At 36.5% G+C, this 23,833-nt stretch overlaps 1 protein-coding gene across 13 annotated transcripts in view; it reads right to left on the minus strand.

The window, feature by feature from the left end:
• DOP1A (DOP1 leucine zipper like protein A) overlaps positions 1–23,833 on the minus strand; it is a 67,959-nt gene that overhangs the window by 15,106 nt on the left and 29,020 nt on the right. For 10 of the 13 annotated variants that reach the window (XR_005828452.1, XM_040598020.1, XM_040598011.1 and 7 more), the window contains 14 exons: positions 22,674–22,788; positions 22,202–22,231; positions 21,583–21,816; positions 17,868–18,492; positions 14,552–14,826; positions 13,727–13,879; positions 9,681–9,781; positions 8,155–8,414; positions 5,499–7,506; positions 5,279–5,390; positions 4,145–4,324; positions 1,776–1,901; positions 1,302–1,436; positions 272–327 (listed from right to left, as the gene is read on the minus strand). Coding sequence is in view for 12 of the 13 variants with exons in the window: in XM_040598020.1 (XP_040453954.1) it covers positions 272–327; positions 1,302–1,436; positions 1,776–1,901; positions 4,145–4,324; positions 5,279–5,390; positions 5,499–7,506; positions 8,155–8,414; positions 9,681–9,781; positions 13,727–13,879; positions 14,552–14,826; positions 17,868–18,492; positions 21,583–21,816; positions 22,202–22,231; positions 22,674–22,788 (4,410 nt within the window). In the remaining variant the exon portion in view is untranslated. Of the gene's footprint in view, positions 1–271; positions 328–1,301; positions 1,437–1,775; positions 1,902–4,144; positions 4,325–5,278; positions 5,391–5,498; positions 7,507–8,154; positions 8,415–9,680; positions 9,782–13,726; positions 13,880–14,551; positions 14,827–17,867; positions 18,493–21,582; positions 21,817–22,201; positions 22,232–22,673; positions 22,789–23,833 lie in introns of those variants that run through there. The other 3 variants (XM_040598021.1, XM_040598014.1, XM_040598019.1) reach the window with 2 other exon arrangements.

A 23,833-nucleotide genomic window follows, 5' to 3' on the forward strand; every position in this document is an offset into this window, starting at 1 on the left:
TAACGAGTTACAGCACAATTAAGATCAGCTTTCTTTGGGCAGGGGGCAGATTTCCAGCAGGATTTTGAGGTGGGGGAAGAAAGATGATGCAGAACTAGGAAACTCCCAAAATGAATCCCTTTTTTATGACACCTACAGTTCAAACCCATTCTTCCCTCTTGATTTATATTACACAGGCTATTTCTTATCCAAGGGATTATAAAAAGATGTAAAATATTAAAATTGTCCATCTGCTTCTTAATGACAGAAGAAATTCAACTTCTTGCCTTACCTCTGAGTATAAGCATAGAAAAACTGCAACATGCATACTTCCAGTGAAAGATGTTTCTAGAAAAAGATACAAAACCTGTGTCATCAGGAAGAATAAAGTGACTTTTCTCCTCACTTGCCAGGGCAAAACTGACAATGCTATAATGTTACTGTACTGTCTGAAGATATAGCTTATCTCATTAACAGGATATTATGAATGTCCATTTAGGTATCCTTCTATGAAGTTATTCTCCCCTTTTTTTATTCCTTCTTTTCTCCCCTTCCCTTTCCCACCTGGAAAAAAAAAAAATCAACCTGAAGCTAGGATATGCACCTGTTTTCCTAATGTAAGCAGCCTATCCCCACGAAACACAGTCTTGTACAGAAGCAGTAAACGTGATTCTGGAGTTGTTCAGTAAATGGTAAATGATTAAGCAGGTACGACTTCTCTCCAGAAATTCATCCACCTGTTCGATATTGTGAAAATATGTAAAGCAATGAAGCTGGTGAAGGGTCTAGACAACAAGTCTTACAAGGAGCAGCTGAGGGAACTGGGGGTGTTTAGCCTGGAGGGAAGGAGGCTGAGGGGAGACCTTATCGCTCCCTACAGCTGCCTGAAAGGAGGCTGTAGGCAAGTGAGTGTTGGTCTCTTCTCCCAGATAACAAGCAATAAGACAAGAGGAAACAGCCTCAAGCTATGTCAGGGGAGGTTTATACCAGGTATTAGTAAAAATTTCTTCACGGAAAGGGTGGTCAGACATTGAGGCAGGTTGCCCAGGGAGGCAGTGGAATCACCATCCCTGGAGGTTTAAAAAAAACCACGTAGATGTGGTGCTTAGGGCCATGGTTTAGTGGTGGACTTGGCAGTCCTGGGTTAACGGTTGGACTTGATGATCTGAAAGGTCTTTTCCAACCTAAATGATTTTTTGATTCTATGAAAATTTTCACACTGTACTGCTCAGCTTTGTGAATGAAGTATCCCAACCAGCAGTACCCTAAGCTTCAGTAAGAGGACATTAAATAAGTCAATAGCATCCCTGCAGTTTTCATACCTTGTCCTTTGCTATGGCTGGAGGCTGCTTCAAAACTTCTTTCACTGTTTGTATAACAGTCTCTGTTCTCATAACACTGATAGAGCGAACTAGTTCAACCAGTAGAAGTTGTTCTTCACCTGCTGTAGGAATAACCTAAAAAAATCAAATATATGCCACAGATTATCATCACAGATAATGCCTATGCCAAAATTAAGGCAGCTGACCTCATGGGATTGAAATGTTAGTAAATAACAGTTCATCTACAGACTTGGAATCACTTATTCTTTTCCTGAAGAATTTGGGAAGATTATCCTATTCTAAAATAAATTGGTAGCTCCCCAACAGTACAGTTGCTAATTAGAAATGTAATAGAAATATTCTCCATATTTCATACTATGTATTTTTTCACTGGAATGCTTGATTTTCTCCTTGCTTCTAAATCACTTAAAGCTATTAACACTATTTGAAGTGATCATTGTAGTATAAACATACCTTTGTCCTAGAAGTATTTTTATTTTGCCTCCTTTCATTCCACACAAATGCAATAGCAGCCATGAAGTGAACACCATGATTCATTGAAATCGGACCCAAAAGTTCAAGAATCTGCTGCCTCAAATTCTGAAATATGGAATCAGAACACATACACCTTTAGATAAACTCTCAGCATTATGTTCAAAACACCTAGTTATGAAGCCATACTTGGATGGTAACTATCACTACCTTTAATAAAAATGGAAGGATGCACTCAGAGGGTTCATAAAGCTTTATTCTACATCTGGTGCTCTTAAATCATTTTATTCATGACTAAGACAAGGGAAGACAAAATACACTTGTTGAATACACAAATAGTAATGAAGTGGGAAGCAACTGATAGGAAGGTACAAACTAAAAATGATCTGACAAACTCGAAAAGCATCCTGAAAAAAGACAAGCTGCAATAAAGGCTTGATATTTGCATGCAAAGGTAAGGCTAAAGAAATTCAGTGACGGAGGATGAGAAACTCTTTAGACAGCAGTGCTGCAGGGAAAAAAAAGTCTTGGGACTACAGTGGATCACAAACTCTTCATGACTACTTTGCAAGAAGAGGGAAGAACATTCAAAAAGAGCCACACATAATGAAAGACATTAAATATTTCTCCTGAAAGAACATACTACAACCATGTCCAGTTTTGGACACCTTCAAGAAACATACCACAAACCCACAGAACTCAAACGATTAGTGCTATGGAATATGACCTATGAGAAGGGCAGAAATGGGTTTGCATATATTCAGGGAAAAAACATGTAAGTGGAGATGCAACAATTATCAAACGGATACAAGGTAATTAGGAAGAAGAAATGAAGATGAAGTTCACGTCTGCCACAAATAGTGATGGACTTACTTTGTAGCAAGTGAGATAAAGATTAAAAAACAGGAGTTGATGGGGAAATCCTAAAAGAAAGAAAATGCTACTCTGGAAGACTAAAACATTCACTACTGATACTCTTAAAAATGTGGGGTTTTAAGCATGTCAGAGGTTATTGAGACACACTTGGGTCAGGAAATTTATTTCCTGAGCTGTTTTATTGACCTCTTTTCTATGACAGGAAGCTTTTAGACAAAAACGCACTTTCTAGTTGTTTTCTATAAGTCATTTTTACCTCGGTCAGAGATATTTCAGTAGGAATTGTCTAAGCTTGCAGGAAACTGCTATATATGATCCCAGAGTATGAGTATACATTTCATGCACTTGCCAAGAGTGTGGCTTCCAAAGCAACCTAGTTGTATTGAACCTTAAATATCTTCTTTATACTTTAGACACACAATTCTGTGGAGTTCCAGTTTTGTGTGTTTTTAACCACATCCACCAACTCCAAGGCTGCTACAAAAGCATCACCCTAAAGCAATGAGTTGAACAACTAAAATAACCCATCCTGATGCTACACTGAACAAACTGAATTCAAACTGGACTTTTTCATATACAGGACATGTTGAATGCTCTTTTGAATACTATGGATATGGGCAAATTAAACAAAAGCTGGAGCATACAGAAGGGTTAATGTTTAACCAGAGTACAAAAGCTTATCCTTTTTTCACAGCAGCAGCACAACATTATAGGCCATCAGCAAGTACATACCCACTTCCTTTCAGTGAGTAGGAAACCCTATGGGCAACACAAATAAGACCATGGATGCTATCTGTGCAAAGACATGGAGTCTTAGATTAGTTAGTCAATCTGAATGGCAAAGGTTGAAAAGGCTGTAACACAGCATCACCACAAACCGGATTTGATAGTATTCAATTTATTTAAGGAAAACCTATTTTAAAATATTTCTAATTTAAATGATAATTTCCTATTAAAGAATATGAAGTATAAGAAGTTTGAACTGCTTCCAATAATTGGGCTAGGCAGCATTCTCAGTATAGTCCTGTTTGAGCCCTTCCCAGGTTCTCTTTATGACCACTAGCTCACCATTTGCTATGACATTTCCCCACGCACAGCAACATCATTGCATGGGAATTGCATGAATAAAGGACCTAGTTCATAAGTACTAGATGCTTTAAAAGAAAAGTTCTCTTTTGTTAAGATTTTCCATCTATATTATATCTTTTGAGGCATAAAAAGGTGGGTTAATTTTTTTGAGGATAGATTTAATTTTCTTTGTAGAAAGCGAAGAGTTGAGACATTTTTGTCTTGAATTGATATACTCAAATTTAAAAGCAGATTCAATATCCATTTATAAAAGCCTTGTTTGTGAGGTAGGTGAGTAGACGAGACCAGAGGCATTAAAACTTGATTTACATTTAAGGGAATGGAATTGGATTTAGTTTGATAAAAGTATTAATGAACAACTTCGATATTATCCCTGATATTCTGACCTTTGTTGACCCAAGATTAATAGTGGTAATGGATGCAGCAGCAGCAGTAGTTTTCTCTGAAGAATCTGCAAGGTGAAGGATGCTCCACAGCAAAGTCACAGAAGACATGATCATATGCAAGATTGAGAGGATCCCATTGCGTGCTTCAATCAAGTGCTTCTGATCTACATTAATCAAAAGCTAGTGGATTTGAAGGGGAGAGAGGATGAGGAACATTAAATATCTACATAAATAGCATAAATAAACCAGTGTAAATTAAGACTTAACAGACATGGAAGCTTTCAACCTTAACTCTTCAAAATAGTTTTTCAATAATTCTTATAGTACATACAGGTTTTGAGTCTAATAAAAGTAATAGTTACAGAATCTTTTGACTCAGTTGCACAATATCAAACATATTCTGAACACATGAGGCCTCATGTCCACAGCAATCGATTTTGTATTATCTGCCTATATCTTCACAAAACAATTATTTCAGAAGTTTAAATATAACTAAAACTCTAGGTAAAATTATTTACTTGCACAGACAATAAACAGTTACTTTTAAATTAATGGAAGGCTAGGGGGCATAAGAAGGAAAAAAAAAGCAAAACCAAGATTGCAGAGAGAGAACAGCACAAAGATTTTCTTGCAGAATCTGGGGCAAATTCTTAACAGAGACTGTGCTTAGAATATCAGATCTAAAAATACTGCTTGTATAAAAAGATAAATTATGAATATACAGGAGGAGTAGAAAGTTCTGATATATTGCAAGATGAACACAGTCCAGCCAGAAAGAAATAGGATAGGCATCAGTATGGGAAGTTCCACAAAACAAAGTCAGCTCTAAGAAGTGGCATTTTAGAGGTCTGAATGTTAAGGAATTCCTACTTATTTCAGGATAACAAAAAACACCCCTAAAACCCAAAAAACAAAACAAGAGAAACAAAAAAGTCTAAGAGTATTCTCTCAAAAGTATAATTAGTAGAAAATTGGGTTTCTGTTTGAGATGTGTATATAATCAATAAAAAAACATAGTTAAAAGAATATATTTGGTATTTTTCCCACTCGGATCTTCGTATCTGCTAATATAACCACTGTCCTTAATTAGACACATATTGCATAGGAACCTCTCAGACACCAAGATAATTTTACCTGATGATACTGTGTAGATGGATCCAGGAGACAGTAATGAATTATTGTTGTGATCCCTTCTAATAAAGTGAGAACCATATCTGGGGGAGTCACTGATGCCATCCAGAGAGGCCTAAAATAAGAATTTATATTTTGTTTTTTAATGGGTTAATCTGTTTGTAAAGCAATTCAACACAATCAAATCTGCTTAAAAAGATTATACACCTCTACATACACATACCTATTATCAGATAATCCTGTTTCATACTTATACTGCTGAATTAAATTATCCAAGTTCCTGCAGAGCTGAAGAGTCACTGAAACAACCACCCTTTGAAGAACTTTTCCCATGTAAGGCAACGTAGAAGTGATAAGGCCGATCCACTGAGGATGCATTTTACAGGCACAGTGCTGGTGTAAAGCTCGTATCACTGCGCAGAGAAACATGCCTTGGCAGGTTATGGGCTGGGAATGTAAATACTGAAGAGAAGTCATTGGCTGCTGGGGGCCAATGTGCTCCAAGTCCGTTATGACAAAGTCAAAGCCTGTTTCATTTTCCTCAGGCACAGTCATTACTCTGTGTTCCAACACAATTAGCCGCTGAAGTACTTTTAAAAGCTGCGATTGCAGAGTACTACCACTGTCAAATTCATCTTCAGAAAAATTTATAAGGCTGTCTTCAGAGAAGCCTTCTTCTACAGCCACTACGTTTTTCCCAGCGATCTTTTCACTGTGCCATTTCTGTGCACTGAAGATAGAAGATAGCAGACAATGCAGGGTCACTTTCTGAACCTTGCATTTGGACAACATGTCCGAAATAAAACTAGGAAAGCCCTTTGCAGAGCTTTCTATCACTTTTGCCAACTCAGCAAAGAGAAGGGTCAGAATTTCTATACTCATCATCTGCATATTACGGTTTCCTATTAGATCTTGCGAAGTTACTTTAACATGAGTCGGATAGTGGCTCCGCATATAGTATAAACACAAGGAGATAAGAATTTCTATGTACATAGAGCTCCGAAAGTTATGGTTGGAATCAACTGGGATGTGACTATAGAAATCCTTGCCCATAACTGATATTCGATGCCTGGCTAGAAGGTTCTGGAGCAACGACAGCTGAGGAGTGTATGCATTGTTGACACTGGTAGTGGAGATAGCACTTACAAAAGCTGAAGGGTTTGTTTTGAGAATTGCTTTAATTGCAGAAAAAGCATACAATGTCCTTGAAGAGTCATACAGCTGGAGATAAAGCAGCACATGTTGATACAATGGGTGGATATTAAAGCTGGGAGATTTTCTCATGCCTGGGGACCCCACATCACTTTCTATTTCTGAAATTTCTCCTTCCCCACAACTGTACCAGTTTTCTAAATCAAGACCATCACTAAAGAAGACATTTGTTTGTTTAAGCTTTTCTGTTTGTGCTTTCTTCTTCTCTTCATCTTTCCGTTTAGCTATTTTCACCTTAGGTTTTGCACCTGGTTGCTTACCAGCCTCTTTAACAATTGTTTCTTTTTCTGACATTTTTTCTGGTAGCTTTCCTTTAAAGCTGAACTGAATACTACTGTGGCTTCGCTTTCTGGACTTTGATTCAGTGGAAGCAAGAGTGAGATCAGAGAGGGATTGCTGGCTTTCTGCAATACAGGGTGAAGAGTTATTTCTTGAAATTTCATCTTCTAAGCTCTCAAGTCCAGTCTCAGTTGAGGCTGAGAGCAATTGGGAGCTGTCATTACTAAGCAAACTACTCTGACTACTTTGAATATTTTGATCTTCATTTTTTGTCACCTCCACAGAGTTATCCAGAGGACTGAATTTACATGAAGTATCTTCAGAGCGTAGACTATGTTTAACAGGTTCAGCCTCTTCGCCAAGCCCACTTACAACTTTGCATATAAGATCTGTAACCACCTGTTGCACAATTTCATCAGGGGAGTCTTCTCTCAGAGTCTGAGAGCTATCTTGAGCACTCAGGCTTTCTGTTTCCACTTCATAACTGATGTTGTCTCCAGTAGATGACTGAGAACAGCCAGAGTCAGAACTCTGCAGTATTTCAGCTTGGTGGTCAGGAAGGTCAAAATCAGACACAACCATTGGTATGGTCTCACTGCTGGTACTTAACAACGAAAGCCTGTCACTCAGAGGGTTGACAGTCAGGCTGAAGTTCTCCATTTCATCCATAGCAAGTTGTTTTTCATTGCCTTCTTTAGGTATAATAAGTTGTCCTTGGCTTACAGGCTCATGGGAAAACGCTTAAAGAAAAACACCAAAAAAAATTTAAACACATAGTATTTTGTTCTTCAGAGTAAGAATTTAGAATATAAACATTTATCAAGACTTCAGATTATAAAGGCATGGTAAGTAGTGTCTTTCCACTTCACAGGAGAAAAAAAAAAATGTTAATATGCAAATGACACACATTCACATGACCAAAGCAAAATTCCTTTAGCAGTAGACCTTAGTGAAACTGCAAAATTCTCCCATGAAAATTTAAGTGCTCTCATCTGCTTGTGTTTTCATAAAAAAGAATTATTAGTATATTACTAAAATTACACAATACATGCAAACACCTTCAAACCTTATCAGTATGTTTGCAGCCAGCCCCACATCAGTGGTCCTAATTCATAAAAGCATTTCATTTCTTGGTTAAGCTTCAAGCCATATTCTTAATTTCTACTGAATTTCAGTAAGACACAAGAAAATTTACTAAGAACAACAAAACCTCAATTATACTTGGGATGCCAAAACTTCAATTAGAAAAAGCGTGCACAAAGCAGTAGCTATTCCAGCACTTTGTTTTGAGAGTCACCCACAAAAATTTGTACTCTGCTTTTAATACTGCCTGCAAAAAACAAATAAATTGAGTAAGGAACTTCCTACAAGTCTTCTTGAGTACATACCATCAGCACAACTAAACTTCTGCATAAAGTGCTTTTCATTTTCTTCTTCAGGGTGATAGGGAGACTTAGTCCAGTAACATTCAGCCTGTACCCGCTGAACAGAAACTCGCTGAGTTTTTGGATGGAGAAGCAGTAGGAGCAAAGGCTCAAGAACCCTTGCAATATCATGTCTCTGAAGCACTTGATTTAACCAGGCTTGTCCCACTGACCATGTAGAACCATCCAAGCTATTAAGGCTGTCCAGCATGATAAACAAAGATCTAGAACAAAAAGAAGAATAAACCTAGCACAAATTCTACACTAAGAACAGAATAATCTCATTTTAATCTGATATATGATGAATTTCAACATGTCAATACATACTCCAGTGTCTTCTCCATATAAACAGTATTTTCTTTGGAATCCAAACTTTGCAACCTGAAGTTTTATATTTCAGTCTAGCTTGAAGAAGAAATGGCCAGGAAGAGCTAGTAATAAAGTCAGTTAAGACAGCTACACTAATAGTAGCAGTTGTATAGTCAGTTCAGGTATTTGTACAGCTACTAGCATAACAAACTTTTGTTGCTTAAGTGCTAGTGCAGTACAAAAACATAAAAAACTTTAAAAGCCAATTCACACAGATGTATGGGAAAGAGAAGATAACTTATTCAAAGATCTTTTCATCATGGATGGAGAGAAGAAATATACTTGACAATTCAGCACTTCCTCCTGTAATTTTCTTCTTTTAATAGTTTTAGCCCTTAGAATCCTTTCCAGACTTGGGGAAAAGCATTATATATATTGCACTCTGAATTTTACTGACTGTTTAACATCCTCCAGTAGTACCCATTTGTAAGATCTTAGCTGTATGTACAGAATTTATCGCCACTTCTGCAATGACTGACAGTATCAAGCCAAAGAAATAACAAGCATTTTACTCTGATTTCTACAGCAAAGTATGTATTAGAAAATTTAAATAAGCACTTTTCCACATTTGTACTAGCTGAGGAAGACTAGACTAGTTCAGAGTCTGGATCATTCAGTTTTTTCTAAGGTGGCAGTTTGATACCAGAACACAAAACAGAAATCCTCTGCTGCTTGCCATAAATGACACACAACACACAGACTAAACAAAAGAACTTTCATATTATAGTGCTTACTTGCAATTTTGTTCTTAAGTTTTCTTAGCTTTACTGTTACTTTCCATTTTCATATAATTCAATTCTGGGTTATGTTCTCTCTCCTACATTTGTTTTTACCAAATCAAAGTAAGAGCTCAGATACTATGTTCAGTATACTCAAATATTTTAACCACAGTGACAGTCAATGAATCACGTGACTATTCCTGCCCTACTCTTTACAGCTACCATAAAAATTTACAGCTTACATAATCATGAAAATAATTTTGTCATTTCTTGTTCTCCTTCCTTGCTCTCGCAGTTACACTGTAGTGCTCCAATTTCTAAACACTCTATGCTTCCACTATAATGTAGGTAAAGGTTCTGAAGCAAAATTATTTCAACTGAATCATACTTGCAATCACCAACCTGTCAAAAGTACGGCCAAAAGAAGAAGACTTATTAATATGAAGGTCACGGGTGAGATGCCATAGCACTGCAAACTTTGCATGAGCTTCCATTCTTACTTTCTGTGGACCAAATTATAAATTAGATCTATCAGAATATGACAACCTCTGATAAGAAGGGGAAGGAGGGAGGAAGGAAGGAAAAAAAATAAAAAAAAGAGGTATACAGCAGCTTAAAAGATATAACAAAACTGTTAAAATTAACTTTTTTGACTATGCATTCCTATATTCCAACATTACAACCAGTAACAGGCAAAAATAGGTCTCTGTGAACAATTTAGTAGCATGAAAGGATTGCCCCCCCTTCTTGATCTTGGCCATCTTAAGTTTCAAAAGTTAGCTTGAAAAAGTTCCAAATACTTAATGCGATAGCTTGAACAATACTTATTTTACTCCCACAAGTTGCACAGCTCTGTTTTCAGGGAGTTTATCTACATTTATCAAGGCACTAGAAGAGATCATGAAAAGACTGCAGAAAGAAACATGCAAGCTTTTCAATATGAAAGCTCGAGCATACAGAGGCAGAGAAAGAAGAAAAAGTTTTTAAAGATAGTGGCTGGAACGATGGGATTAAACACAGTACCCATGGAAACAAGGGAAGGAAAATAAGGTGGCTAGAAACAGACCTAAAAATTTTCTAACTAGATACAATGTAGTTAAGAGTTCATCACTAATGCCAAATCTACCTCTGTAACTTAAGAGATTTATTTGTTTTATTTGGACAAATAGGACATGCTTACTGCCCAAGGGACTTCTAATGACTAGTAATAACATGCAGACTATTTAATGGTGAAAATGGTATTAAAGTAACAATTTTTATGCCTTAATCTTTTTACTGTGGTTGATCAAGGCAAAGCTATTCCAGCAAGGCTGTAAACAACAGTAAATGCCATGCTATGACACACATACATGGGCACATGTACTAAACCTAGCTTTACCTAAGAAAAAAGGAAGCTACTAAGCAGTTGTAGGGGTGAACAAACAAAGCACAGCAATCAGGACAGTTATATTGAATAAACCATCAAAATTTCTGTCAAATACAATCAGGGCTTAAACTAAACTACTAGATGATATGCCGAGACGAGACAAAGACTTTCACTTTTTTTTTCTTAAAATAAAATTATAGGGAATGAATAGTAGGTATATTTACCTCTAATCAAAATGAGACTGAACTAAAAACTTTTAAGACCACTGTGACAGTCTGGTATACTTCCAGACTTAATTAACAACATACAGCTTAATAAACTTTGCAACACCCAATACGACCAATACCTGCCACAACAATGAAAACTTCAAGTAAAAGCTGCAGAATTTGAAAATTACAGAAAGGACAAGACAGATCACACTAGATGTAAACAAACAAACAAACAAAAAAAAAAGCCAGAAGCCAAACCCACCCACCCCCACCACCCCCCCCAAAAAACCCAAGAGAAATCGCATTTTGGAAAGTAATGCAAGCATCACATGTATTTAGGAAAAAATATGCTTCTCACAGGAAAAAAAAAAAAACCAAAACACAACACTGCTGCAAAATATCTACAATTAGACAAAACAATTCACTAATATCTGCCGAATACTGAGTGAAAATACCAACTCTCAAACACATACAGACGACTTTGTGTAAGTCCGTGCAATCCATGCTGAGAAGATGCAAGAAATCCTGTTTTCACAGTAAGCTTGGCAGAAATGAGTGAGTGCCACATCCACAGTCACTGTAGTTCACAGACCAGCCTAATAACTGAAAACTGTAAATCAGTGGCAGTTTTCTCAGTATGCCAAGCTGTGAACTGCAGTGATTGACAGACTGGCTCACATTGGGTTTTTTTGACCCGGTTACTCTCTGCTAGAAAGGAAAAAAGGTAACTGCCTCTCAAGTCACACAACTGTGAGTTGCCAGAGCACCTAAGCTATCACTCATTCTGTTCAGGCTGCGAGAACAGTTCATATATCTGTAATTTGAACCACTACAAAGGTCTTAAGTGAAATGTCAACACTAACAGCCTCTCAAACAAATTCCCAGGGGAGGAAAAAAAAAAAAAAAAAAAAAGCGTACCTGTCATAACAAGAACTCCTACTAACAACAGTAAAACCTAAGCATGTGCTTTATATATCAGGAATCTGAGCATAACTTTTGATAAGAGATACAGTCTCCTACATAAGTCTGTTGCTGAAAAGCTCCCTTTGTCTAGCATGAAACTGCAGAGGCTCATGACAGACTTAAAACCCCACCATTTGTCAACAATCTGAATATCTGCCAGCTGCAAAAGATTCTGAAAATACTATTCTGCTTTCATTAGCTAAACTGAGAGCAAAACAGAAGTAATCAACAGGGCAGCCAATATAACTTATAAAAAACAGCCAGAGAGAGGCGGCATTTGAACAGCAATAAAGAATGGGAGAAATCCACCAAGTGGGGCCATGAGCAAACATTCTAACCTGTGGTAGCAGAACATGAGGCAGGACAAGGGACAAAGTAATAACAAGAAATGAAACAGTGTTATCAGAGGCAAAGAAGCAGCTCTCAGATCACTCAAGAGGTTCTGCTCAAATTATAGTCTGTAGCTTTTAACATGAGGCAGAGGATGAAAAGTAAAGACCTTTAAGAAAAGAGTAGCCTCAGTGGCATATTGCAAAGAAATGCACAGACAACTCACAACCCAGCTGCCATGTCAGTCAGCACAGAGCAGGCAAGCACATTTCCCACAAAGGCACAAATGCACAGAAAACTGCCAATTACTGTTAAACCAGTTTATTAATTGCCCTCTAGAACTGGCAAACATGGCAGAAATAGTCAGAATTCAAATCTTTTTAGGAGAAATAACTAGAGAAGAGAGGAGCTGCATGAGATTGAAGAGGCTTCTGTATGACTCTTCCCCATCAAAAGTATTTAGTTACTGAAATTCCTCCACTTCCCAACCTCACAGAAACACTTTAGCTGGAAATAATTAACTGAGACAACTGTCAGAAGATGGAGCTCAGAAATATATAGCCCAGCCCTTGGGACCTGGAAATAAAATAAAATCTTATTAATTAAAGCCGCTGTATTTACATTCATTCTTACAAAAAGCCAGAATCAGATAATATACAAAAATGCTCAGAAAGAAAAAAACCCCAAACCCAACCCAATTCACTGCCACTTAAAAGAGAAAGGGAATTAAGGCTGAAGCAGCAAATTAATGAAATCAAATGCAGCAGACTTATAAGGATGTGTCTCACAAAGACGGAAAGGAATTGAAAACACATCCCAAACTGTAAAAATGTAAAATGTAAAAAAAAATGCAAAAATGGTGACATAAAGAGAAAGGCAGTAAATACCTCAGCTAAGAGAGAGACAAAAGAGAAAGCAAAAGGTCAGAAAGATAAAAGGGACCACACACAACTCTCAAAGAAGCAATCCAACCCCACTATCAAGAAAAGCAACAGAGACGTGGCAATGACAATAATCTGGCTGTTGTTGCTTCTCCAAGTTCTGTGGAGGACAGGAAGCAGAAAGTCTAGATGCTGTATTAGAACAAATTATTAGACAAGATGTGAGCGTTAGATGACATAGGAGGGAGCACACCAGAGGACTGAATTACAGCTGGACACAGTAAAAGTGTGCTTAAATTTGATGGAGCTGTACAGGTAAAAAAAGTGGTTAGGACAACTGGAACGGAATCTAGAAAATCTATATTCAGTTATTAACATTACAAACACTTTTCAAAGGTTTGTGAAACACCTGGACATTCACGAAAACAGGGCTCAGCACCTACAGACATAAGGTTATGGTTTCTTATGAATGGGAATATAGGAAAGAGGGTGGCAGTGTCAGAGGAAAGGCAAATCTAATGTTTTTCATGCAAGTAAAAGATAAGAGTATTTTTAATGTTTGAAACAATGCAAGGCAACATTTTTTTCAATACTGAAGTTATTTACGCCCTTCCCTATGGCACCAAGTCCTTTTCCTAAATATATTTCTATAGTTATATACTCAACTCATCTTTTAGTAAGTATCTATAAACAACTTGCCTTGTCTCTGTGAGTCAGCTGCTGACTAATAACATCTTCACAAATGCTAGAAGATGGAACGAGGTTGTGCAGCTGGTAGAACAGCTCCACACTCTTCTGGTGATGCTGAGGAGTTCCATCACCCAACTGGTCCCAAAGAGTTAAAGCTATATGCTTTGTAGATGAAAATAAGAGTTGCAAGAGACACAGGTGAATAAGTATCATGCCTTGTTTTGGTCTAGACTATGTTGAACTCTCTGCAATGATGGGAGACATTACATCTCATGTCACCAAATGACCAACAGGCAATCTATAAAACTGTTCTGTTTTGTTTGTATGAACATAAGCAACTGTTTGAAATATTGCAATAACTTACTATATAAAAATTCCTGTTACGATTCAGAACTCTCAGGCATCTCCAGAAACAAGTTTTCATTAAAATATAATTAACTACGTAATATACCCTGCTGCTGATTCTCTTTTGTAAATGATTTCTTACATAAATCACACAAAGGCAGAGGTTATGGTTTACCAGAGTCCTACAATACGCACACCTCTGTTTCACACCTTTGCTAATTAATGATGCTATTCAATCAGGTTTTATTTATATTTTTAAAATATTCATTCAAACAAAGTTTTTCACCCAAGCAGTCAGTAAAGCAATCACAGCGGAAAAACTTACTATCCGTTTTCATTTAGAGTCTAGCACAGGTTACAACTTATCAAAATACTCAGCAAGAAAATTTGGTTTACCATACCAAGGATGGTAAAGTGGCCCAGACTGGCAATCTTCACCAGCCAGGAAAAGAAGTCTAAAGAAAACAGCAATGAGATACTGCTTTGTACCTTGAAGAAATCTGTCTTTTCAGCCATATATCTCAGATTGCCTTGAGTAAGAGGAGGTCTGATGACTACAGCCACTCTTCCCTGGTTAGGGCTAAGAGGCTGAGCTGTTTCCACACTGTTCAGATTTTCTCCAGTGACGAGAGCAACAGATTGAGTCAATCCAACCAGGTCCATCACAAGGGAAATTGTAACACCCTGAACACTGAAATCGCTTGCTTGCTTGCAAGCACTCATTAAAGTCTGTAGCCACAGTGGAGGCTGTACTTGTTCACAGTCTGAAATAAAAAAAAAAAAAAAAAATCACAGATGATACATTAATTTAGTGACTTGAAGTATTATGTGTTTTTCCTCTTATATCCCATGACCATATTCATAATTGTCCTTTATCTTTCATATTTCAACCTGCCCATTATAGGGCTTTAGGAAAATGTATGCAGGACAAAGATACAAATTGATATGTATCTATCATTAAAATAATCTAATTAAAATGCAATACTGTATCGCTACAAATATTTACTAACCAAAAATAAACAGGAAAATTTGAACACGGAAAAGTAAAATAAATTTTATGGAAATGCATCCAAATGATTTCATGTTTTAGACAAAACTGGACTTCTGGTAGTTTGCACATCCTTTCATTCACTGTCCTCCTTCATGAAATTCTTGACCAGCAATCATACCTTAACACTGTAGTTTGTAGTCTGGAATAAATCTGTAGTGGTTTTTAAAATATATAATATACATAACATGTAATATTATCATATAAAATACATCATAATATACATACTTACAGAATCATGTACATATATAAACTAAATTTAAACTGACTAAATGATATAGAGATTTTTCCTAGCAACACTTTAAAAGTAAAAGTATCCGTGAAAATTGATGTTTTGGGTGACAGAAACTTGATCCTGTTAGATCATACTCTGCTTTCACTGTAGGTGGTTGTTTTCCTCTCCTTACCATCCCCTCAATACCATACACTGGCCTGATAATGCAAGTCTCTTTCTCTGAAATTCACAGTCAACTCTCCAAGTAAATAATGTACTCTCTTATTTTAGAGGTACCGAAGTAGTTTTTCTTAAATCTTCAAAAATATCCTCCCTATCGATGGTGTTCCTAAAATAGGCAAATGCTTCTAGAATCAGACACCAGTGAAGTAGTATTATTCAATAGGCACAAATACAGCATCTACTTAGAATTAAGAGGATGATGCAAGTTCTAATTTATAGCCAAAATAGTTAATTTTGCAATGTAAATTGGAGCCTAAGTATACCTAACAATTGCACATGTTCTACAGTTTACAGAAACAAACATTATTCTGAGCTTGACTCAGTCCCCTTTTTAATTTCTTCGATTAAAAATAGCATGCATTTATCTGACAGTTCAAGCATACAGCAAAATTTAAGCACAATTATGTTCTATCAATATCAGAATAATTTGGGTCCTTCAAATAAACAGAATGATGACTCTCACCACTGATTAAAGGCAATTGGATCACATCACTAATGCAACCCACCACAAACATATTCTGTATTTAAGAACCCTTCAATAAAACCAGCCTTTTCTGCAGTAAAAAAATGTATCAATACATGAAAAAAAGTCTCGTGTGTGAATTACGGTAACTATCATTCTCCCATTCTCCATTCTCTGTTTCATCAGCATTCTCTGTTACGGGAAGCAGGCCTCCCAGGACAGCTACGCAGCACCATTCCCATCACTATTTCCATCCACCCTGCCATTCTGTACAACAGATGTTTCATCTGCAACAAAATCCTTCCTGTTGATCTCAACTGCCTACACTTTATGCTTATTCCTCAAAGTCACACTGTTTAATAGACTGCAAACGCAACATCACAAATGGGAAGGTTCAGATGATGAACGAGCAATGCAAATCATGACATTTAACAAAGTGAGAAGGATTCACTAGAATCACTGCCTTCATAGAAGGCACACACTACTCGAGCTCTGTAGGTTTTCTCCTTTAGAGTTTACAAGGCAGCAATAATCAGAAGTGCTATATCCACAGAAAACGAATAAACAAACAGCTGATGTTTTAAATATTTTTAGTCTTCTGCCACAACACTCATTTGTAGGCTGCTAGTGTTTGGAAGAAAAAAAAACAAAAACAAAACCACATTTTTCAGGGTCATGCTGTAGAAACACAAATATCTTGTGCTAGATCTTTTACAAAAGGTAGCACCCCTTTAGCACTGCAATAACCTTAATTAATAAACAGCTGTAACCAAGTTGCCTTCAATTGACATAAATATTTGATATGTCTGGATCTCACAAAGTCAAAGATATGCTCTGCTCTTGGCTGTATAATGAAGACATACACAACACATCTTAAAGACTACAGGAATAGAAGAAGCAGTCATGTTAAACTGACATGCTTGTTTCCAAAAGCCAAAAATCTATTCATCTCCAAGCAGTGACCACCACGTAGCCTTTAATAGATTTTGAAAGTTGTGGATAAGAACAAAAAGCTGGACCCATGAAGTTTTCTAGAAAAAATAAAATCACAGAAGATAATCATGACAGTAGCCAAAATTATTGTAACTATTTCTTGCATGCTCCAAGCTATCTACCATAATACCATTTTAAGGCAGCAATTCTCAAGCTACAGGTCAGAAGTGGAACCAAAATTTGAACTGTAAATCGAAGACTTTACAAACTGTAAAAAGGATTGTCTGTCTAAAATGTCACATTTTGCAGTAATCCAGAACTGTCCACATTTTATTCACATTTCCGTATCTGAATGTGTTCACGCTTAACAAAACCTGCCATTTTTGTTTTCTAATGTAACCGTACCTAGAATCGTTTGCCAGAATTGTTCCTTTAATAGGAGCGAAGTAAAATTAATTTCTTATTTGGTATGATCTTTATTGGACAGAAGCTTATAATTTCCATGTATTGCACAAAGTGATAAATGAGTACATCAATCTAAAATTGTCAAAATGAAGATGAAAACATACTTGATGTTCAGCTGTGGCTATTATGACAAAGAATAAAATTGTGGATCCATACAGTAAAGAGGAACATCTTAAAAACTAGATGATACTCTCAGGCTTCAGTTTGCATAATTTATATTTGCCACCCCAATATGAATTACTGTCAAATCCCATGCCAGCAATGTTCTTAAAATCTACGAGAAAATAGTTTAGTTTCCAAAAAACAAACCAGTTGATACAGAAAGAAACTTACATTTCTGAGAGGAATAGCAAACGGCAACACACACAAAAAGCATGAATATTATATAATTAAGAAAAAAAATATTTGAAAGCAAAGAACAAAGAAGAATGCAGCTTACCAACTTCAGGCTTCCCAGGATGTAATTCCGAAGTACGGTTTCCTTCAGCTATGTAAACAGGAAAGCTCGAACATTCAAGGTACAGCTGACAAGCAGCAATAAAGGCAGAAAGGTATTCTTTCGGTGTTTTTTTCTTGTTTGTTTTCTTCACCTTAGCATCAACTCGTGATTCTCTGTCCCATTTTGTGGTCTGTCCTTGCTCTCTAGTGGTGTCTACTGGAAGCTCTGCCCCTAAGGGCTGGGACAAGGAATTACTCTGAATGATATACAGGTTGATAAATCTGGTTAAAAACTGTTGGACATACTCCAAACAACACTGCATTGCAGTCTTTTGGATCGTTTTCCCACTTCGAGTTGCTGTCCCCTGTGTCATTATGGAAGGAGGCTGTACAACGGTTTCCTCAGATCCCACAGTTGATCCTGTTTCAGTCTCTGAGGATGTGCTACCGATAATAGGAATGCCAGGCGCACCGTGACCTTCATTCAGTGCTCTGTCAATGTCATCAGTTGTATCTGCCTGGTACTGTACAAACTCAGTGAATCCACTTTCTGATGATCGACTGCTTGGAGGATTTTCACCATCTTCAAACACATCATTAGGATTTTCAAGTGAAACTGACGGCACCTGATTGAGATAAAAATTTAATTGTTGTTTAAAATGGGTTATTTAGGTCCTGATGAAAAAAAAATTATTTGCTTCTCCATTTGAAAGGAACAATTTTATTCCAGTTTTAAATCTATTAATGTAAATACATTTTATGCAAGACGATGCTTGGTGTTTCAGAAACTTTGCCAGACAAAAGCTAACTATAACAAAAAAAGGAAGCATTGTTTATCAAGTAAAATACTTTAAATATGATTGCTTTTAACATTTTCTTCATATCATAATAATGTCTATTTTTTTATGAAAGAATGTTGAAATGCATAGACACTGGTATTATTAATTTATACAGCATCATAAATCAAAATATTCACTCATCAAAGAAAACCCTCCACTTCCAGCAGGAAGCAGGACATTGAACTATGTTGCTTGCGGTCACTTTAGCTTCTTTTAATACTGTAGATTTTAGCATGTTCTGCAAAAAGACAACATATTTATCTGTTAATCAGAAACTGCTGTAGTCATACAGGAGTAAATGCCTGCAGGCAAAGGAGACAAAACAGAAGCATCAAGCCGAGAAGAATGGGAAGACTTGAGAGAGTAGGAAAAAGTATACCCTTCTCCAATCACACTTTTTAAGTTCTCACTGTACAAGTAAATAATCACATCAGATATTAAACCATTTTAACATAGTAACTGTTCAGATATACTACTGATAGAGCCACCACAACTATTAAAGTTTCGTCACATTAGGAAGGCAGGATCAGTGTCATCACAACTACAAGTTGTCAAAACACCTTAAAAAAATGATCTGTGGAGCTGTAAATGAAGAATAAAATCTTTCATAACCTAAAACATTTTTCTCACTTCCACATTTATACTAATAAAGCCAGCTCAATTTCTCAATAAAAGACATGCTCTTCGACTTAAACTGTCTATTAAATGTGGATGGAATCTCAATTCATAGATGCATATATGATAAAACTTTAACTAGCATGTTTGTTTTTATATACCAATCCTGAGATCTGGAAGTTGGGGATTTCTTTCTAATATGAAATTATAATTATAGAAAAAGAAACAGACTTGCATTTAAAAGCTACTAACCATTTGTAACTAGAAAGAAAAAAAAAAAAATCATCTCCTAGAAACAAGAAAGAAGGGTTGCTCCGGCAACAACAGCTCTTCATGACTCATCCTGAGCCTTAATTCCTCATCAGTTCAGAATACGCACAAATCTGATTGATGATTTCTACTCAAAAAGAACCCATAGCAGCTTTCTGGGCTGCTCTAATCCCCTATAGTCCTGTTGGCAACTGGTGGCACAGTCTCCTGAGGAGAACAGGGAAACAAACAGAAATGCATGAATCAGTTGGGAGTAAATGCAGTTAAAGAATATGCCCTCATGCTTCTCATCTGGCTATCTTACTGGCGATGGCAGACATTGCCCAAGAAGCTGTCTTGCTGTTTGACATCCTATCACTGTCATAAATACAGAATTTGAGCATTAAAAAATCTGAATAACTTTTAAATGAATAAATAAAACATAACACACCATTATATATGGTGAATTACCACTTGTTTTATCAGAGACTGAGTAAGAATAAAAATGAAAATTTGAGATAGTAAATACTACACAGGAGACAGTGAAAGCTAAAAAGCTTGCAAAGACACAAAGGGTGACCCAGCCTTACAAAATACAACATAAGAGAGATCAGAAACATGCTAATTAATTTCACTCTATCTCTTAACAGAAGCCATGGCTACATACCAATTGGTTGCAATTGAAAGAAAAAGGCCACTGATGGTTCAAAGGGTAACATCATTCAATCAAAACAGGTTTTATTAAAAAAAAAAAAAGCAAAATAACAAGCAGGCAGGTTTCTAGAAAGAATAAGGATGGGATGCTGCATAAAGGATGCTGGAGTCCTAATGGACAAGGTGAACATGAGCTAGCAGTGGACCCTTCCAGTAAAGAAGGCCATCCACATACAGGATAGTATTAGCAAAAGTATAGCCAGCAAGTCAAAGGAAGTGATTGGTCCCCTCTGCTCAGCAGTTTTAAGACCACATCCGGAATATGGCATCCAAGTTTGCACTCATTAGTATAGAAAAAAAATATTGATGTACTAAGTCCAGTGGAGGGCCACCACAGGAGCACCTCACAGAGAAGGAAAGCTCAGAGTTGGACCGGCTCAATCTTAAGAAAAAGAATGCTAAGAGGTGGAAAAGGCATCTTTAATTGCTGTCTGTGACTTCCCATTATTTACCTGAAAAGATGTAGGCATGCTCAGAAATTTACAGTGAAAGAACAAGAGGCAACAAACACAAGCTGCAACAATGAAAATTCTCATTAAATAACACAATGCAAACAAACAAGCTGTACAGAGAAGTTGTGGAATCCTTATCCTTCAAAACTAAGCTGCATATGATCTTGAGTGACCTGATCTAGCTCTAAAGTAGAATCTAACTTTGAAATCAATCCTGCTTTGAGCAGTGACCTGCAACTGTCACTTCCAATCTAAATTATTCTATGATGTTCCTCTAGTTTCTTCAGGTGGAGAACAAGGATTTCGGGGTATGTAATTTAACATACCTTACAGAGCCATAGTTGCATAGGCCAAACTATACAGTGTTAAAAGAGAAAGAAAGAGCTGCTGGCTGGTCAGTCTCTTTATTAAATGATTATAGGAACAGTAAAGTAAATGATGAGTAATAATCTGATGCATATAAATTGGGTGAGAGGAGAAATTACATATGCCTGACACAACTAAAACTCAGAATTCTTTTGAGACCAGTTATTCCAAATGATCAGACTCCTGAAGTGCATTACAACTTCAAACCTTAGCTGATTAATTCATTCTTACGCCCCAATTCTAAAGTGATTTATAAATGTATAATATTAAATCTAGATAAAAAACATTAACAATCAAGACTGTTTACCACAATGAAATGTACAATTACAATTTCTTAAGATGATCCAAATTTCTATGTATTATGCATTAAACTGAATCTAATCAGAGACTTGTAGGTGGTTCAGCACAGACTGAGAAATCCCACTTTTGCTTTCCACACAAAAAGTATTTTTCTATGATGCTGCAAAACATAATCAGTTACCTTTTTATTTTCCCATTCTTTGATGGAGCTGCTGTGTCCACTAGGAAGCTGCAAGATACCATCTGTACCAGCAGACAGCAATGGAGGTTGAACCTTACTAAGGATCTTTGAGCAGAGCCTGAGAGAATCAGTAAGCTCAGACAAGTGCAAAGTATGAAGATGGCTCGTCAACGCAGAAATCATCCTGAGCAACAGCTGAGGCAAGTGTTCTGTCTGTATTTCAATGTAAGTCTCCTAACAAAGTAATAGTAAAACTCATTATTGTAGCACCAAATTCCATGCTGAAAGTTATCTTCTAAAACAATGGCTCCTATCATTTGCTTAACTGTGTTCTAATCATATGGAACACAGAAAAAGAAAAATTAATATCTTAATATCCAAGAAAAAGAAATGCATGCTTTACTTAAAAAAAATTTACAAAATTAACTTTACAGTTGGGTAAAAAATGAATATATTTACGTATTTTCAGAATTGTTCATTATACAAACACACATATTACACAACATAACAAGGCTAAAAATACTACTACTATTATTTTAATAACCTTCACATAAAATTTTAAGAATGAAAGATAAACAAGTTATTAAGAACTAAAGGGAAAACAGGCTGATTGCCATACCTGACACAGCACTCTCATACTTCTAGTAGGCTTTGAAATGAGAAAGCAAAGAATTGAGGAAAGACAGGTATAGAAAAAACAGTTCGAACAGTCTTTGCTACATTAAGCAATGCCAACAGTAAAAGATGATACATCTTATCATGACATTTAAAAGAGCCTTCAAAGAAAGCTACATATCTAAGCCAGCATACCAAACTACAAAAGACTGTATTAGTAATGAATACTGTGTAGTTTTAGAGAAAAGAAATAGAGGATGGACAAAAATTTTCAGGTGTAAGCATCATAAAACCCACTTTGTTTACATCCAATCAGTCTATCAAGCATCATACAATGAAACCAAAACTTCTAAAGGTGTCCTCCAATTAATGCAATATACTTTCAGGAAAAAACAATTAACAAAGCAGATATAGTATTTCTGTGGACTATAATCATACAGAATCCCAGTATTAGCAACAAATAAAGCAATTCTTACCAAAGAAACTATATCCAACAAAAAATCCACTAACAAGCAGAAATTTGTCAGGGGTAACTCAGATTGCTCACTACCACCTCCAGGCCCAGTTTGAAGTCTGGCATGCAATGTCCTCCTGCAAAATTCAAATAGGGTTTCATGATACTTTTCCCTCACCTTTACATTGACCATATTTCTGTAACTTAATGCAAAGATGTACACATCAGGGATAATCCCTATAAACAAGTAACAGTAAAACGAGAGATTGCTTGAGTAGCTCATTTAGCCCCATTGCAGACTTTCAGAAAAAGCAGCAACCAGCCTTTCACTGTAAACCAGTCTTCATTCATAAAATAGGGAAATTCAGGCTACAGAAAATTGCATTTGTGACTCTACCACATACAGCAATATTTGCTGGTATGAGCATTGGCACCAATAACAGAATTAAGGAATAGTGTTACTGGAAGCACAATAATTTTGAAGAAATCTAGACCTAAAATATAGCACTTGAGATAAAGACAAGCAAAAGTGAAATAAAAGGCCCATGAAACTTTAAAGCTGTGCAAGAGGAAAACAAAACAAGCTCTTCCAAATGTCCACTTCAACTTCAGCTGACTGCATTGTTTTACTATTGACAAGAATTTATAATCTGATGGGTTTTATTGCTAAGTGAAGTAAAATGGAATGTAAATCCCTCGTGAAATTGTGTAGCAATCCAACAACATTATAAGCAAATGATATGAACAAAGGAATAGTATTTTGTTTCTCCAATTCATTTATCCTGCTGGGGGTAGTGGTGAGAGCAGTGTCACATTTTCAGCATTAGCTATGCTACTCCTTTCCCTCTGTTTTGGAAGGGGTTGTGAACATATATGCCAGGACTGAAAAAAGGATTTATTTGAAATAGAAGCATTACAGAAACCAAGTCTGAAACAGTGACAGTATTTACCAAAAGACTACAAAAAGATTTAAAAAATTGCATTTAAATTGCACTGTGTTAGTAAGCTACGTTTGAAAAGTAGCTCTCTACTTAACCCACACCTCCATTGGGTTACTGTATGTCTCCAACAACAGATAGTTCTCTTCATAAAACTGGCAGCCTGTTTGACGAAGCAAAATGGTCCCTTTGCGTAAGTCATAATGCAAATTCTTTTCACATTCTGTGCCCCTACCCAGAAAGA

The sequence above is a fragment of the Falco naumanni genome, chromosome 6 (assembly GCF_017639655.2).
Source record: "Falco naumanni isolate bFalNau1 chromosome 6, bFalNau1.pat, whole genome shotgun sequence".
Taxonomy (NCBI): Eukaryota; Metazoa; Chordata; class Aves; order Falconiformes; family Falconidae; genus Falco; species Falco naumanni.